The 19,067-nt window shown below is 37.4% G+C and overlaps 1 protein-coding gene across 2 annotated transcripts in view; it reads right to left on the bottom strand.

Annotated features, from left to right (window-relative positions):
• The window catches only part of LOC136258789 (uncharacterized), a 34,648-nt gene extending 26,230 nt beyond the window's left edge, over positions 1 to 8,418 (bottom strand). Inside the window, exon 1 of one of the 2 annotated variants that reach the window (XM_066052141.1) lies at positions 8,289 to 8,418. In XM_066052141.1, coding sequence (XP_065908213.1) covers positions 8,289 to 8,295 — 7 coding nt within the window. In that variant the 5' untranslated portion in view covers positions 8,296 to 8,418. The remainder of the gene's footprint in view (positions 1 to 8,288) is intronic. The other variant, XM_066052142.1, reaches the window with a different exon arrangement.
• Positions 8,419 to 19,067: the final 10,649 nt, after the last annotated feature.

Genomic DNA, 19,067 nt, shown 5'->3' with positions numbered 1-19,067 from the left:
CTACTGGGTCTACTGCAACCTTTTATGGCTGGAAATATAGCCACAATTTTGAAATTCTTGAAGAGGGAAGCAAGAACATTAGTTGCACTCTATGTCCCAGAAGCAAGACCCTATTTAGTGCACACAACACGACTTCAAATTTTAAAACTCGCCTTTCCAGGGTTCACAAAAAGTGTCATTAGTTGCAAAGGAAGTTCCACTATTAAGTAGTGGGAAGAGAAAGAAAGTTGATGATAATGAAAAGGAAGTCAGCCAAAGAAACAGTGCATGCTAACAGGAAATAATGTTTCATTTACAAGACTTCGTCAGTTCTTCTCAGACTATGTCATTGAGGACATGCTACCATTATCGACTGTCGAATCTCCTGCATTTCGAAAGTTAATTGGTGGTCTCTGTTCCACACAAATGCCAGACAGAAAGTCTTTTACCTTGTATTTGGATACATTATATGATCACATGGTCCAACAAGTTGAGGAGGCTTTAGATAATGTCAATTATGTTTCAACCACAGTTGATGTGTGGTCTGCTCACAACAGAAGTCTCTTAGGAATGACAGCACATTGGATAGACCCAGTTACTTTACAGCGATGCAAGGCAGCACTTGCCTGTACCAGAGTAGCGGGCCACCACATATATGATGTCCTAGGTGCCAGCATAGAGCAGATACACAATAGTTATGGTCTTACTGGAAAAATTACAGCAACTATAACTGATAATGGCTCAAATTTCATTAAGGCTTTTTCATTATTTCATCAAACATCAGATCAATTATCAGTCTCTACAGAGGAAGTAGCAACATCAAGTTTCACCATGGAAGATGATTCACATGGTTCTCTAGAGGGTTCAGATGAGGTCACTTTCGAGAACATGGATCAATTGCTAACCATGGACACAAAAGATGAACTAACCCAAGTTCAGTATGACTTACCAGCCCATGAGAGGTGTGCTGCACACACACTGACTTAGTAGCCAGTACAGATATTGACAAGTATCTGTCAACATCTCCAAATTCAAGAACCATTTACAGAAGCTCCCTAGCCAAGTGTTCAGCTCTTTGAAATAAAGTCAGCCACTCAACTGTTACATCTGATAGTGCTCAGGAAGTAGCAAAGAGAAAATTCTTGTACCCAGCAAACACATTGGAATTCACAATAATTATGATGTTGTAGTGAGAATCACAGAAAACACGACATCAGAGCTGAATGAGCTTCATACTAGAATTGAAAACAATCTCTCTTTTGTTGAAAGAGAGATTGTTTTCTTAAAGGAATACCGTTCTGTCATGAAACCTGTAGCCAGAGGATTAGACATCCTGCAGGGGGAAGACAGTTGCTTTTACGGTACATTACTGCCAACATTGACGATGATAATTATAAAAACAAAGGCTTTGATCCCTTAACTATCTTCTACAACTGTGGGAATGGTTGACGCAATATAGAGACCTTGACTACATGACAGTTTGCTACTGTATTTCATAGCGATGGTGCTATTGTTGCAGCAATTACACTACCTAAATTCAGGTTGAGGTGTGTTGATGATCAGTCAAAGAAAGATCAGTACAAGCAACTTCTAATTCACGAAGTTAGGTTATGTAATGGTGATGATGTCATAGTGACTGAGAATCAGTCATGGCAACCAGAATCACAAGCTAGTAGCAATGAGAAAGATCATTTTTATGACTTTGATTCAGACGAAGATTGTACCACTCAGAGTTACATAGATCTGAAGTGAATGATTATTTGAATAATGCAAAGCAATATGAATGCCTTAACAAGTATGAAGCTGTTTCTAGAATACAATATGACCATACCATCTAGTACCTCAGTGGAGAGGCTGTTTAGCCTTGGAGGATTGGTGTTGACACCTAAAACAAACAGACTAACTGATGCTAGGCTTGAAAAGTTTATTTGCTTTGTGGTTTTCAACAGTCATTAGTAATCAGCTGTAAAAGTTTTAATGAAAAGTAATGTGTAACTGCAATAACTGTAGTAATATTACACTAAATAGTAACGTGTAATAAGTAATTAGTTACATTTTCACCAGTGTAATATGTAACTGTAATGTATTAAAACACTTAAAAGTAGCGAGTAACTAGTTACGGTGTACACTGAAGTAAAATGAAACTATAATATATTACAATTATTGAAAGTAACAACATTTTTAATGTAATGACTCCAATTCTGCCAATACAATACACAGTCATGTCACCAATTTGCTCTGGCTGCTTTTCTGCCACTGGGAGCACTCAGGCACCTTGAAATGCTACTGGCCAGCTAAAACAGAAGGCTAAAGACTTATGAACAGCCTTGGACAGATATTTTGTACATAAATTGCACTCATTTGCAGGGGCACAGGTGGTTTCAAAGTCCAATTTTAAAGGCTAGAGACACCATATGACCTACATTGCCATTTTCTGCTTATATACGAATTGACTACCCACCACCACCCATGGTGACATGCTTGTGTTACAGATACCATCATAACCGATACTCAAAATTATGGTTATATCACCAGCTAACTTACTATGAATTAAAGTGGTTCACCATATTCACAGTGAAAATTTCAAACTTGTAGCTTTAGACCTTCCTACAGAAGCTAAAAAGGGATCTAGCTGTGGCTAAAAGGCTAGTTGTAAATTACTTTTGGCTAGTTGTAAATGGTGATCAGGCTAGCAGACTAAAATAGTAAGCTGTTCCACAGAAAAATTACATATAATGTGCTATGCATTCTAATGCAGGGATTTGAGTAAAAGTACCTCAAGATCCAATCTTAAGTTAGCCATTTTCAAAAGTTTGCTCCAAACTTGTAGCTATGGTCTTTATTACAGTACACCACTGATGTAAAATAAATGCCTGAAAATTAAATAAAGCTATAGTTTGATCCAAAGAATTGGCTTGTATGTCACTGTATATAAATGTGACCCAGCCCGGGAAACCGGTCTTATCACACATGTCAGCAAATCGGATTTTTCACACAGAACACAAAGCTACATGAATAAACAACTTTCACAATCACAACCAGCTAGATTTGAGTGGTCTGGTTTTGCTGGCTGCTTTTCACAAGCCCAGTGGAAATCTGAGTGTACAGTGCGGGGCCTTAATGGAGCTCTAGTCAGCCTAGAGATGGCTGTATGTAGCTGTACAGCTCTGTGGTGTTGAATAAATACCTCTGCTGTGAATTTCGTTCCATTGTAGTCAGTTTTGAAACCTAAATGGCCCATAACTCATTCTTATTCCTTCCTTTGAACAGCCTCTTGCCCTCCTTCCAGGCCCCGCCTCCCTCCCTTTTTGGAGCTTGCTTGATACAATCAACCACAGTTTAAAAACTATCTAAAATGGTGGGAAACTTAGATGTTGGCTACTTGCACAGTGGATGCCCTGGAAGTTAAGGAATTGGTATAAAACATGTGAAAATTTAGGATCAGTTAGAAACAAATCACCTTGTAGAGTAATCAGATAGAATCAAGTCACCCTGTAGAGAGTTCAGCTAGAAACATGTCACCGAGTAGAGGGTTCATCTATAAGAAAACTAGCTTGTAGAAAGTTCAGCTACAGTATCTTGCAATTCTTTCTGTACAGTATAGTTAGGTTACTAGTCACTCTGTGGTGAGTTCAACTACACACTGCTCACTATGTAGTCTAACAGTACAGTTACACAGTTACATTATGATTCCTCCTATAGAAATTTCAGCTACCTACATATTTCCAAATTTCAGTTTTATACACATTTCCAATTTCAGCTGCTAGCAATTCATCCTGTACAGAATTAATCAACACAATTGTACTAATTACTAAGATATTGCTAAATGTGCATGTATAGCTAAACAATTATAATAATAATTTTCTTCTTAATAATCATTATTCCTATATGCAAGAAAAATACAAGTTAAAAGAAATACCCAAAGCTGGCAATAGGCTGGCTTTTGGTACAAAATTATAAAAAGAAGTGATATCTAATCAAAAACAGCCAAGCTGTAAAAAAAGAGTGCGGCCTCCAAAGAAGCCAGGGTGAAAAAAGATGTGAGATCCAAGGTGGCGACCAAGAAATGGCTGTGATGGTAGGTTAATGGCAAAATTTTTTAATAACAACAATTCAGGTGAATTTGGGACCAAATCTTTGAAGAGGCAAAGTAAATTCGCCTGAATTGTCATTATTAAATTTTTGCCATTAACCTACCATCACAACCATTACTTGGCTGCCACCTTGGATTTCACATCTTTTTTCACCGTGGTTTTTTTGGAGGCCGCACCCTTTTCTTACAGCTTGGCAGTTTTTGATTAGATATACATTTGTCTTGACTTGTCTTCTGAGGTAACTAGTATGTACACGTTGAGCTGAACCCTGATAAAATACAGTGTACATGTACTGTAGCTTAAATAATGAACATTGGATATGTTCTCAAGAGGAGTAACATTTTATCCAACTAGATGACAGTAAATGTGAAACATGTTCAGTTTAACTCCATATATACAAGTTCAGGAAAGGGCTGTAACAGATTAAGTAATTTTATGGCTTCCCCATTGGAAATATATACAATGGGAATATTTTCATTCATTGTAAATAAAGTGTCACGAATGAAAAGAAATTGAAGTGGTTAAATAGTACTACAAACGAGCCAAACTTAACGAACTTGCATAATTTCATTCCTGAGCGTATTAAAAGTTTCAAGGATCCAGCCCAACACGTACATAGTATATGCCTATTCAATTTATGACATCAATTTTAATTGTTGCTAGTCCAAATTTGCTTAGGTTTGAATAAAGCAAGTTTTGGTAAAAGTTAAGCACAATTTTGTTAATAGAATTTGTAGTATTGCTATGTAGCTATTTACTTTTGTTACTATGGCAAACGCTCATTGTTGCTATGGCAAATGCTCATTGTTGACACCTGTCCAGCAGGTGGAATATTGTTTTAAGCATAGAGGACAACCTAAAACTGCATTCATATAAACTATAGACCATTGTGTACACTTCACCCTCCTGTCTGCCGGACTATTAGCACAATTCGACTGTCACAATTAACAAAGTTAATACTGAGCTGTACTGTACCAGACCTACTGGAGCAGTAGTAGTGAGAACAAATTAACATTGCTAGAGGTGTATCGATATACCGATACATATTGTATTGGCGGCCAATATAGACATTTCTACCAGCATTGAAACCGGGTCGGGTCATCTGGGTCACATTTTCTCCGGGTCATCCGGTTTACAAATTATCCGGATCTGACCCGGATTGATTGTTTGATGACGTGGAACCTATAAACGCTAGTCGCGTAGCTCTTTCGTGCCCACTTATTGCATTACAAACATACGTTCAGCCACGCCCATTTATTAGTAAGTGCAGTCTGTAGCACAAAACTGTGTCCGTTGCTGTCTGCAAGCTTACGTGGAGCCACGCCCACTGATCGATTATTGTATGAGTTGTATATAGTCTAGGTCCAGTCTTGCAGCAGGATAAGTACTTTTGTGAGCCAAACCCATTTAATATGTTGGGAAATTGCAATACTAAGTATGTACGAAGCCACATTCAATTGCTGTCTGTAACTCACAGTAGCTACGTGGAACCAAACCCACTGACTGATTTTAAATTATAAACTTACCGGCTTAGTTATCACATAATTACTCATTTACTCAACATGAATCGAACGCTCAAAACGTAGTCTCGTTTGCTCGCTCGAGACTATACCCAAAACATAGCTCTTATCGCACGCCTCGGCTTTATTTAATCTGGGTCAATCCGGGTCACATCTGGGTCTGACCCGGATTGCTATCCAGGTCAGTGGGTCATCCGGGTCAGCAGTAGTGACCCGGTTTCAACACTGATTTCTACTATATCGGTTGGAGCCAATATTGCAGCTAAAAACTGATACGATACACCGATACACAACTGAACTATCTTGAGGAGACTCCAATGATTAAGCCCCATTATAAACCCTATTATTTAGCTAACAAGGGAAAGAAACAGTAGTTATTTCCTTGTCTAAAAGCACACAGTACGCTACATGAAGCCATCTAAGTGCATGGATAATTACTATTTTGTTGTCACAAAGCTTACCAATCATACAACAAACACTCATAGTGGTGTGCCTGGGGAAACAGCAATAAGATGAACCAAGAGCACAGCATAAAACAACCAACCATCTCTACAAACCATTAAAATGCAGAGTAATCCGGACTAACCTTGGCAGGGGCATGTATTAAAATATTTATGGGTGCCTTATAGTCTGAGCTGTCAATAGAGGCCACACCACCATGGGTAACCAAGCATAGCCAATCATCTTAAGACTGTCTTCAGTAGTTTCTTCAGTAGTTGAAAATAGTTAAACATGTCATTATATTATGTGGTTCCTCAAATATAAATAGCTACACTTAGTTATATCGGTATATCGAATCGGTATCATATCGGTTTCAAAATGATCAATCCATATCGGTTCGGTATTGAGTTTTCTTATATCGGTACGCCTCTAGCATTTACCAATTAAGTTATTGGCTTTAAAATGGTTGCAACAGCACTCAGAGAACATAATTCGATTTGGATTTTTTTTTTGTTTTAAATTCATGACATTCGACATAGCCGTTCTTCATGTCAGTATATAAAAGCACTGACACAAAGACAAAGTACAAAACGAAGAACACATGAAAACTGATGACAACTACAAACAGCAAAACGTTAGACAATTTAATATACACGCACATATTAATCAGGTAGTAAGACATGGTTAATGAGACAGCTTGCGTGGTACTTCAAATGGTTTTTTTTTTCCAAAAGCAAGCGCAGGGGCAGATCCAGACTTTCTAAAAGGGGGGTTCCACTCTGGAATTGCGATTTCAGCTTATAGCTGTATGTCAAAGACCAAAAAAGAAAAAAAAAGGTCATCACCTGCTGACAATAGCTGCCCCTCACCATAGATACCCTCATCACCTATATTTCCCTATTTATGACTCCACACGTAGCCTCCCTTAAGAATACTGCGACTGCTCTATTAGAGTATTTCGATCTTGATTGCTCTATTTAGAGTATCTCGAGTAAGTTCAAAACTGAGGTTCCATGAAATCCTTTTAACCCCCCTCCCCCGGATCTGCCCCCGAAATGGTATTATGTCAGAAATATTGCTGTGTTCTAACCAGGTTATATATGTGAGCGGTCGAATATTACAATAAGGAGGTAGGACAATTTAATTAGCTAACTCTCCATAACTCTCTGTAAGGCCACTCCAAACAAATTCTCTGTTTCCTGTCCACCGCCTCTGGTTACTGTCAGCTCTAAACATTCTATTATTCCGAAGCTATTGTTCCATTATTTTCTGGTTATTCTTTTAATCGGTAAAGCCGCCATCTTGTAACGGTGTCAAATCACGTGTCAGCAGTGCTATCAAGTCAGCACAACAAATTCACGTTTATGTTATTGTTGCTTTCATACAAACCCTCGAGAGAGATCGTTGGTAATTGGCTTGCTTGTTTAAAATTGGATCACCATTGGACTAGCTACACCCCTCAATCTCCCGGAGGAAGACTGAGTGTGGCCCCGACTAGACATTGGGCGACCTGCAGTTTGAATCCTGGGGTTGGAGGGATTTTTTTTTCTCCTTACTTTGGCCCCTTTTCTGTTACACATTATCAGTCAGTCAGTAAGTCAAGTCATTAGGTCTAAGTCCCTGAAATTTGGTTAGGTAATCCTAAGGCTGCAGCACATGTTGATGTCAGACCTTCAGTGCTGGTCACTGTAAAGTGCTAATAATAATAATAATAGATAAATAATCGAACAGTCCTAATGTACCTATCAATGTGTTGCCCCACCCCTCGGGCGTAAGCGGGGCCTTACAGGGGGGATTGAGACGAAACTGCTGCCCCACCATGGGCATTTGACGATCGTTCATTAAGCGCCCAAATATTTTCTTTGTTGTAACTTTCTATGGTATATTATTATTAACACTTTACAGTGACCAGCACTGAAGGTCTACAACAACATGTGCTGCAGCCTTAGGATTACCTAACCTAGTTTCAAGGACTTAGACTTAATGACTTATACAGTAGCTGGAAAGGTGTAACAGAAAAGGGGCCAAAGTAAGGAAAAAAATCCCTCCAACCCCAGGAATCGAACTGCAGGTCACCCAATGTCTAGTGTCGGGCTGTGTCAAATCCCCACCATAGCCCCATACATGCCCGAGGGGGGGGGGGGGGGAAGTGGAGTGGGGGGCGATGGGGCAATACATGGATAGGTGCCGGCATTACACCATAGATATACCAACCCAATTACCTGGGGTTAGTACACCTATACTAGAAACTCACCTGCCATTGCAGAATCAACGTTAACTCCATTAAAGTGAGAGAGCTACAAAAAGACCCAACCCTTGAGCGAAAAATCTCAACCGGACGCTGATCTGCTGAAACACGTTGCCCAAAAATAATTTTATGCACGCCAACGTTATCATTTTCATACAGGGTGTGGTCAGAATCTGGTAGCATGTTACATAATCTATTATCACTTTGATGATGATATCGTCGTAAGTTATCATGGTTTCATCCGCTCTTAACCAAACGATTTCAGGGAGTTGTGGTTAATGGCAGCTTTTCTGAATGGTTGCCTGTCAGATCTGGGGTGCCTCAAGGATCACCCCCTTTTGTTTTTTATATTGTGTGTTGTCTGTTGTTCAGCTGCATAAAATTATCCAACACAGCAGCATCAAACTCTTTGCTAATTTACATGCCAACTCTCACGCATTAGGCGTGAGTCTCACTCTTTGGCTAGTAATCTCACGCTCTCACGCCTAACCCTCTGTTTCTCACTCTATTAGCTTAGTTCTCACGCATTTGTCACACCTGATCTGCTTCATCATTAGCCCTGTGCTTAAAATTGGACAGCCCTGTACTTATGTTTGTACTTTGAGCATGCAGCGACCTTTTTTTTTTTTTTTGGTCTTCACTACCAAAAATTCTGGAGCTGCACTGGAGTCTGGTCCACATTGCTGGTAGTATTTGAGGTCTCACTCCTAAAATTGTTCAGAGGTTGGCATCTCTGATAATATCGCACTTTACAAGGAAATCGTGTCTCCTAATGATCATAAACTTCTGAAGTGGGGCATAGCTAGCTACATGCATACAATACAAATGCCCACTAGCTATATAAAGACTAGTAACAAGGTTGTGGTGATGCGAAATAGGCCCATCTGGTGAAACCAGACCTATGGCACTAATCTTTTACCTTCATTATCCAATAATTATGCTGCAAACAAAAGTTCCTACATGAACACAATACGTACCACCATAGATAATATATACTGTACCTTACGCTAAATCTTCTCAAGTGTGAAAGTATTGTATAGCATCCCCCCGCTATTTTCTGAGTGGCCAACAAATTCCGTTTAAGTCAGTAGTCAAGTACTTAGGAATTTTTATTAACTCTCAGCTCAAATGGGGTGATCATATGAACCAATTAGCAACCAAGACACCCCATTCACTGAATTACCTGTGCCATACACTGTTTTCATGTTCTGCATCGGTCAAAACAACTGCATACAACAAAGCTGCAGTCAGACCAGTTCTAGAGTATGCTTCTCCAGTTTGGTGCTTACATTCTGCAAAAGATGTGTCTCAACTAGAATTGATTCAACGTCGTGCTGCACATTGGGTGTGCAATAGTAGATGGAGCACTGTCAGTAGTAATTGGCCTAAGTCTTCAAACTTTTGCATGCAAGAACTTGATTGGTCACCACTTCATACCAGGAGATCTTTCTTTTCTATTAGTCTGACACATGATATCTTACATAGTAGAGTTGCCACCTCATTTTCTAGATATTTTCAGTTTTTTACCACCATCACTAGATCTCATCCAATGACATTATGTACAGTGTTGGGCAAGTTACTTTGTAAAAGTAACTAGTTACATATTACATATTACTTGCAACTGAACTATTTAGTTACAGTTACATATTACCCATAAAATAAAGTAACTGTAATAATATTACATATTACATTACTTTGTGTCCACAGCCTTAAGCTGTCACGTGTGAAACTATCACCTTATTACGTGACATGATTGCGCTGTTGGACAATATGCAAATTTTGGTTATAAGTAAGAAGCTGGTGAATAAGCTTCATTCAGTAGGCCTCGTTACTTCGCTGTGGCTGAGCATTACTCAGAGGATAACTAACGAGATTAGTAACTTCTTTACTTGTAGTAATAATATTATGTAATATTAGATTCGTTACAGTAACTATATTACTTAGGTAACGCGTTACATTTGTAAGAAAAGTAGCTTGCGTTATATTACCTGTTTTTATAGCGTATTTCGTTATATTACTTTGTTACCACAAAAGTAATAATATTACGTAACGCGTTACATAAGTAGCGCGTTACTCCCAACACTGATTATGTATCCCATCCTCAACTATTAATCCTCTCTGTTTCTCTTTTTTTGTTAACACTCCCTTCCTATGGAACACAATTTCCCTTCGCATCCTCTAACTGTCAATTCCAGTTGCATTCCAGACTGCACTTTGTCATTTTCTTTTTGTGTAAACTCTGTATTTTTAACTGTCCTGTTTTTGTCTGTTGTTGTAATTGTTAATGTGTTGTGTATGTGTATTTGTATGTTTGTTTGGGAGCACTTTTGCAGGCTATGTCTTCTATGTACCCATGTCTTTGACAAAAATTGATAATTTAATCAATCTAATCTAAGATTTAGACAACATAGGTGATAGGTGTAGTACCTATTACGGCGCTCTGCTACATTTATTACAGTTTCTTAACCCATCATCCTCCATTACGTGTGGTCATCAACAAAGGTTCATTCCCATCTCTATACCAGAGTCAACTGCTACCACTATTCATTCTTGCCATTGGCCATCAGAATTTGGAACTCACTCCCTGCCGAAATTGTTAATGCTGTAAAATTAATGTAAATGACATTCAAATTAAATAGCTACATACACACACACACACACACACACACACACACACACACACACACACACACACACACACACACACACACACACACACACACACACACACACACATCATAACTAAGGTATTTGTGCATTAAAACAATAAATAAATAAATAAATAAATTCAAGAACCATGCACATCATGATCATGTCGATTATTGGGAATCAAAATTCATAACATTGACTGCTCAAAATAAATTTTTTAGACATTGTCACTCTGGAGCAAGCTGGTTCTTTATGGAAGAGATTGATGTATGGCCTCCCTGAGAAACAGCTGTCCTTCTTGCTTTGTGCTGGTTGTGATACTCCACCAACTCCTATGAACCTGGCTAGGTGAAACAACATACTAGCCCTATATGTGCCCTTTGTCAAGCTCTCCAGCCCACAACAAACCATATCTTGACTGAATATCTTGTTGCTCTTGATCAAGGCAAGGTATACATACCTGGAAACATGATTTAGTCCTACAGATTCTTGTTCACGGACTCCAACAGCACTTACCTGACAATTATAAACTCTATGCTGACCTTTCAGGATATCTTGCTAGTGTCTTCCCTCCCAGCACCATTCCAAGCAATCTTTGCTCCACCCTTAGCAGACCCGATCTAGTGTTGGTTTCCTATAGTTCCATCTGTTTGTTCAAACTAATTAACTATCCCTACCAATACCCAGCAACTTTTGTTTGATGCTAGAGTTCAGAAGAAAGATTGTTATGGTTGTTTACAATATGACCTTCAGCTTTCTGGCTTATCTGTTAATCTAATTTTCTTGGTTGTTTAGGCCACTTTATGCCTCCCAAGTGGCCGATGCTTGTGAAATGAAGAAGAAGACTGAGTCTATAAGGTTCCTGTTTGAACAGTCTTCTCGCATTGCTACCTCCTGCTCATACAGGATTTGTACTAGTGCCTCCACGGACTGAAACCTATTGGTTTGCCTAAACTGAACTCTTCTACATGCCATAAATATTATTTTTACATTGTAATTTATTAATAATAGTGTACTATCCCTGAGTCTAAACCCCTGCAATTATGTTGTATATTGTCTTAACAGATGTCTCTCCCTTACTAATAGACTCTAGCTACCAAGTTTCTTTTTTCAATTGTTATTTTAACAGGGTTTAATATAATAATTATATTAAACTGGAGCCCTGGCAAGGCATAAATTTTAACACAAAGCAAAAATAGACATACATACATACATACAGACAGACAGACAGACAGACATACATACATACATACATACATACATACATACATACATACATACATACATACATACATACATACATACATACATACATACATACATACATACATACATACATACATACATACATACATACATAAATACATGCATGCATACATACATACATACATGCATACATACATACATACATTCATACATACATACATACATACATACATACATACATGCATGCATACATACATACATACATACATACATACATACATACATACAAACATACATACATACATACATAAATACATACATACATACATACATACATACATACATACATACATACATACATACATACATACATACATACATACATACATACAGTACATACATACACACACACACACATACATACGTATACACATACATAAGTATGCACATATCGTATTTCAATGAGAGAAATTTTTGAGATCGAGCAATGTTACCTAATTTAAAATTTTCACTGATTTTCATGATTGGTTTTATACCATAGCTTACCATCACAAAGAGTAGGTAGCCTGTTGTAGTTTTATGGAATTTGCAATATGATTGATTTCAGGGCCAAAGCCCAGAAACCCCACATGCTGCATGTATAAGCATGCAATGCTAGGTGGTGTGGTAGCATGCTCCCCGGAAAATTTTTTGAAAACAGATGATCAGAATGGCAACTGGTGGCTATTTTACATACAAAAACTCTTTCTCCTTCTTCTCCATCCAAGGTGTACCTACTTATGTGCTATGCAGTACCAATTAATTCAATTTCATGTCTAGTAACTATTAGACAATTTTATCCTTATGCAATAAGTATAAGTTAGTTCTTTGAGATTTAGAAGCAATTTGCTAATGCAAGATTGTTAATACATAATTGTATGATTCATAATATTAGTGCTAAGCATATAATTCACTGGAATGTTTGAGAAGTACCATAGCTATAATGGCTTTGGCAGTGGATATGTTCTACTGAATGCTCTATTACAGTATCATGATGACAGTTTTATGACTGCTCTATTCAATCTTTCAAAATTCAAGTAGATGAAAGTGGTCTGGGTGGGTTCCTGCCATGTGTCTGAGTTATTCATCTTGTTTACTACATATTTAGCTCACTCCAATGTTCTATCCACTGAAATTTTATGCTAACTTTCATATAACTACGCTTGTATAATGGTCTCACTGTATGATAGTGCATTGCTGCTCAATCCGGTTTTCTGTGCCTCGTTTCTACACTACAAGTATACTAAGTGGTCTGTGGCCATAATGACTCAATGACAATAATGAAGTTTTCCTATTTATGAGCTAGTTGATTTTGACTAATTGTGTAGCCAATTCCTTCATGGAGTTGAGGGCTATGTAGTGGTTGTGTCATTCCTTTCATTGTCTTCGTCTTCGATTTAACTTTGTACTATGGATTTGTGGTACAGCCCACAATTCATTTAGCACAAACTTCACCTTAAGTCCACCTGACCACTGCATGAAAATGAATTATCCTTTTCTTTTACAAATTGTTGTACATACAACTTGCTGAGGGGAGACATTCACTTGGTAAATGACCTTAGCCTATAGCAAGCTCAATCAGTCAAATACCATAAATTATCAAGCTGTTATATTCAAGTATACTAGAGATGTCTTATGGTGGTTATGTACTAGCATACAGCACTAGACTAAGTGTTAGTTAATTTTAATTTAGTATACTTTTGCAGAATTTTGGAATATGCAAGGTAAGGGGTTTGAATGAGTTAATCTAGATATGTGAATGCTGCTTCAAATAAAAATGGAATGTTATGCATTAATTATAATAACTTTTAGAGTTGACAATTACAAAAGTTTTACTAAGAAAGTTATGAGTGCACAATATGCTAGCTGTCTACACTAACCAAAAGTAAATGTAATACAATGAAATCTGTCTAACCTATATAGTCACTTTTGGGCCAAAATTTCTTGGTCTTTATAGGCAGATGGCTGCTTTAAACAGGTTGGTTTGTAGCTTATCTTTTCACTTTGGGAAGTCAAGGTTGAGTTATTATAGAGGTGGCCTTTCTATGCAGGTGGTTGCTAAAACAAGGTTTACTATAGCAACATTTTTAACTCAACCAGTGTTGTTTATTCTAGGGCTGTTATGGGGGGGATTCCCCCCTCCCTAAAATCTCAGACTCACCCCCTAAAATTGTGAGCGACTGCTACACTATACTTAGGTTAAGCTTGTTTTTAAAATGGCACACAAAACTTTATCAGATTCAATCTCAAGAGTGTTTATTATGTAAAATTTCCCAGGTTAAAAATTGCACATGCAACCTTAAAATGCTCTCAGATTCAATAACAGATCATTTAATTTTTTAAAGTTTCCTAGGGTACATTTACAATGAGAGCCTAAGTTTACCCAGTTTCTTAAATAGCATGCTATTTAAGAAACTAAGCCAAAATGGCATGCACAGCCAGCAAAATATACTGCCAGATTACGTAAATCTCAGAAAGCCTGATTTAATAAAAAATCCATAACCTTGAAAAGACCCTTATATTCAATTTGAAACAGCCTGTAAGTTTCTTGGAAGGCATCCACCCATGTTGTTGGTATATGTAATGATAGTCAATACAATATCTTGAAGTTAGTATTCTCACACAAATTGTTTATTTACCAAACACAATGCACTATTAATAGAATAATTGCATACATGAGGTGCACATGGTTGTCCTAGATATTACATCATTATTTCATCACTATGTGTGCTCTAGGTACCAACCATAGGATCTGGCTTCACCCAATCCGCACAAAAATCATATTCAACACTCATGACACAGCCTTACATGACTAACAAGTTTCACAACTAATTCAACTGTTTTAAATTATAGTGAACTTGAACAACTAGATGTAGACTCTCAGGCACCTGGTCACCCCCAAAATTTCTGATTCCCCCCAAAGGAGAAATCCTAGAATAAACACTGAGCTCAACTAACTATTCAATTATTTTTAAAAATCAGATTGCTCATTTGCACTTGTGATTTTTAAATTCTAATCACAATAAAATACAAAAATACGTAATGTTTCATTTTTCTTGAGCCGTTTACATAATACTATACCTCTTCTTCCTTATGTTAGAAGCATTGACTGTTCTATTAGGCCTACACATGATCATAATTATTAGCTGAAAAAGTGGAACACTGAAAATTGCTATGTTGTAATAGGGAATTACACTGTATTTATGTGAATCTTGCAATAATTACATCCTGTCAGGAATGCAGTCCCTTTATCAAACAATACACTTGAAGACAGCATTGCATAAAGTTCTGTGGTAATAACAGAATTTTTGGAAAGACAGTTGAGTGTGCTATCTGCATGTTTATTGAATTGTGATGTCATTATTTCAGCACTTGCACTTCAGCCATTATTGATGCATTGCAGCATTGGACACATAACTTACAGGACAGCAGTACTGCATCTAGAGCGTTCAGCTAGAAACAAGTCACCCTGTAGAAAGATCAGCTACAGTAGAAACAAATAACCCTGTAGAGAGATCAGCTAGAAACAAATCAAGCTGTAAATAGATCAGCTAGAAACAGGTCACCCTGTAGAGAGTGCTAGAAATGAGTCACCGTGTGGAGAATTTAGCTACCCTGTACAGGGAGATCAAATCATCCTGTACAGATATCAGCTAGAAGCAAGTCGACCTGTAGATAGATCAGCTAGAAACAAGTATACTTGAGCTAGAATCAAGTCAACCTGTAGAGAGATCAGCTAGAATCAAGTCACCAGAGAGATTACAAGTAACCATGTAGAGAGATCAGAGAAAAACCCTGTAGAGCACATTTCAATTTGCCCTCTGTATAGAGAGATCATGCAGCTATACAAACAAGTCACCCTTCAGAGAGGTCAGCTGGAAACAAGTCACCCTGTAAAGAATTTGTGCAGTTATGTTACAAGGCACCCAATAGAGAGTTCAGCTACATAAAAAACCATGTCCTGTAGAAAATTCAGCTAGGTTGCAATTCTTTCTGCAGAGAATTTGATTAGATTATGAGTCACTCTGGAGAAGTTCAAACCATTCACCATGTCGTCTAAGAGTTTAGCTACATTACAAGTCTTCCTGTAGAAATTTTTAGTTATGCACACCTTTCCCTGTAGAGTATTCAGCTGCAAACTATATTCAACCTGGGTAGTGATAAATGTGATTAAATATGATCAAACAACATGATTGTAAATTACAAAATAAAATTGTTAAAATGAAGATGTAGCTAAACAAGCAATTAAAATATCATTATTTTATCCCTATAGTAAAGAGTAACCCAATCGGCTGGCTTACTTATGAAATTATAAGAATAAATCAAGCAACGATTCTGACATCATTGAATGGCCTACCTAGCTGTTAGCTGTTGTAATTTTCTGACATCTCATTGCAATTTATTGCTACATATTAAGCACAAATTTCAAGATTGCCGGAGTCACTACTGGATGGTATTTTTCTACCAATTCCAATAAAAAGATAGAACCTTTAACAGTAAACTTGCATGTGTATGCACAGTTATGTATACTTGTATGTATATGCTTTATTTGACTCAGTAGACTCTATGTACTGTAAATATCAGAGCTCATTAATTATTTTATTAATATCAAAATTTGCAAAATACAATACTGAACACTCATTCCGGAGTATACTATTAGCCAGTTAATCTTCACCTAATAATGGCTCTTGAAAATTGGCAAAGTTAAAGGCCACTTCTGGAATTTCCATGCCAGTACTTTGTTGATGTTCTTCTAATTCTGGTCTCCTGTAGTTGAAGTATTTCTTAATTAAACCTGTGGCTGTGTTTAGCGCTTTACTGCAAGGACTCACAAAGGCAATGGTATGGTAAACCAGACACTGAATAAATGATAAACCAACCAAAATGTTTATTATAATTATATTTAGTAGTTCACTTCTGTTGAGTAAGACTAAAAAACACAGCATGATATAAATAAAAAGGAGAACCAAATCTTGGACATTTACTAAAGAGTTCTTGTAAGGATGAATGTAACCTTGAACAATAACAACAACTATAATCATAATGCAGCTTACTATGATGTTCACAGTTTGACTTAAAACAGAAAGCAGCATCATCACATTTCTGATCAATAGTTGTACTCAAATCCAACGATAATAACGAATTCTGAATCGACCCTGAAAAGTATCTATCAATGGTTTAAAGCGATGGATACATTTAAACCTCATCAGTGGTTTAGTAAACAGCATTATGACATTGAACATTAGCAAGAACAGAAACAACAACAAGCATACACTGATTAAAAGAAAAAACTTCCATCCAAATAGTGGAATAATTGGATCAAGCAACCAAAGATTTTTGGAACTGTGACTTGGTATAGTGATGATGGTAGTGTACAAAGGTGTACTAGATATGGCTTGTAGTATACTAGTGTAAGTAAGCATAAACAAGGTTGCTAGTAGTAGTGCTCTGTTGTATGTTAACCGATAAAGTTTGGTGGAGTATTGACTACCTAAGATTATAATGTGGTAGCAATCAATATCAAATAAAATGGGAAAGCAAATTGTATCCATGTTTTAGCATACATGTTCATCCCATTGTAAAAGCACATTTCAAAAGGAGATCCTAGATTAGTAGTGGAAATATAGGCGTGTATAAATGCCATTAATCTATCATGTAAATGGAAATAAGATTTATTAATCCAAACAATGTTAGTGTATAATATCAGACCATTAATAGTTCCTGATGTCACTGTCAAATTAAGATAGAAAAGAATGACCATTAAAAGCAAACCAGCAAAGAAAATAAATGAAATAAATAACAAGTGTATATTTGAGCATTTTCTACACTGGGTGGACCTACTGTACACTGTGAGCACAGCAAACTGGTTCTGTGAGGTTGACATTGAGCATCAGGATGATGTAAATTAAGAGTGGCTGTTTTATGTAGACAATAGTCAATAGGACAGTTTGGTGAAACAGAATATCTTGATGAATTATTTGATGCAGTACCCAATATCAAGACACACGGTAGTGCGTCGTGCGGCCCAAGAAGCCGGCGTGCCACACCCGTGAGTATATTGACAGGAAGAATGAAAACGTCATTTTCACACCTTTGTATCTCGGTGATCACTTATCTGATTGGAACCAAATTTGCTACACAGTTGCCCGCTAGCCAGGGGAGTCTACATTCCAAATGTGAAGGAAATCGCTCCAGCCATTTCCGAGATACGAGCTGCCAAAGCTTCGTTTTTTTTCTTCTTCTTCGTCTTTTCGCACACTTGCAAAAATTGCTATAACAAGCAAACGCGTACTCCGAACGCCTTGAAATTTGGCACACAGAAAGGGAGTCCAACGGCGAATCATAGCATCAAATGTGGTACAAATCCGATGAATGGTTCAGGAGTTATGACCGATTATTCGCGTAAAACAAGATCGATTTGTTGTCACGCCTACAGGGTAAACCGCTTCATGGAATGAGTTGAAAATTGCTATGTAGATGGAGTAACCACCGTAGGAGTGCCTTTTGGTGGTTTGAAAGGAATCGAGATAAAGACCACGGAGATATGACACAAAACCCAACCAGTGTCACAATTACGCGATCGATTTTTATGAATAAAAAAGTATTAGTTTTCACGCCTACTAGGCAAACTGCTATGAGCAATGAGCTGAAAATCGGTGTATAGCTGAAATAATCTTCATAGAAAGTCCTTGCAGTAGTACAGAAGAATCGAATTACAAACCACTGAGTTATGATTCGAAACCCAACTCCGTGTAGCAAATGCGAGATCGAGATACTCTAATAGAACAGTCACCCTAATAGAGCATTCGGCTAATTATTTACTCCATTATAGAATTTTATTACATCACAAGTTATTTTGTAGGGAGTTCAGCTGCAAACAGTTATTCTTAT

The sequence above is a fragment of the Dysidea avara genome, chromosome 6 (genome assembly GCF_963678975.1).
Source record: "Dysidea avara chromosome 6, odDysAvar1.4, whole genome shotgun sequence".
In the NCBI taxonomy this organism is placed as follows: Eukaryota; Metazoa; Porifera; class Demospongiae; order Dictyoceratida; family Dysideidae; genus Dysidea; species Dysidea avara.
Note: the sequence above shows the minus strand (reverse complement) of the source record. Positions and strands in the feature narration are given on the sequence as shown.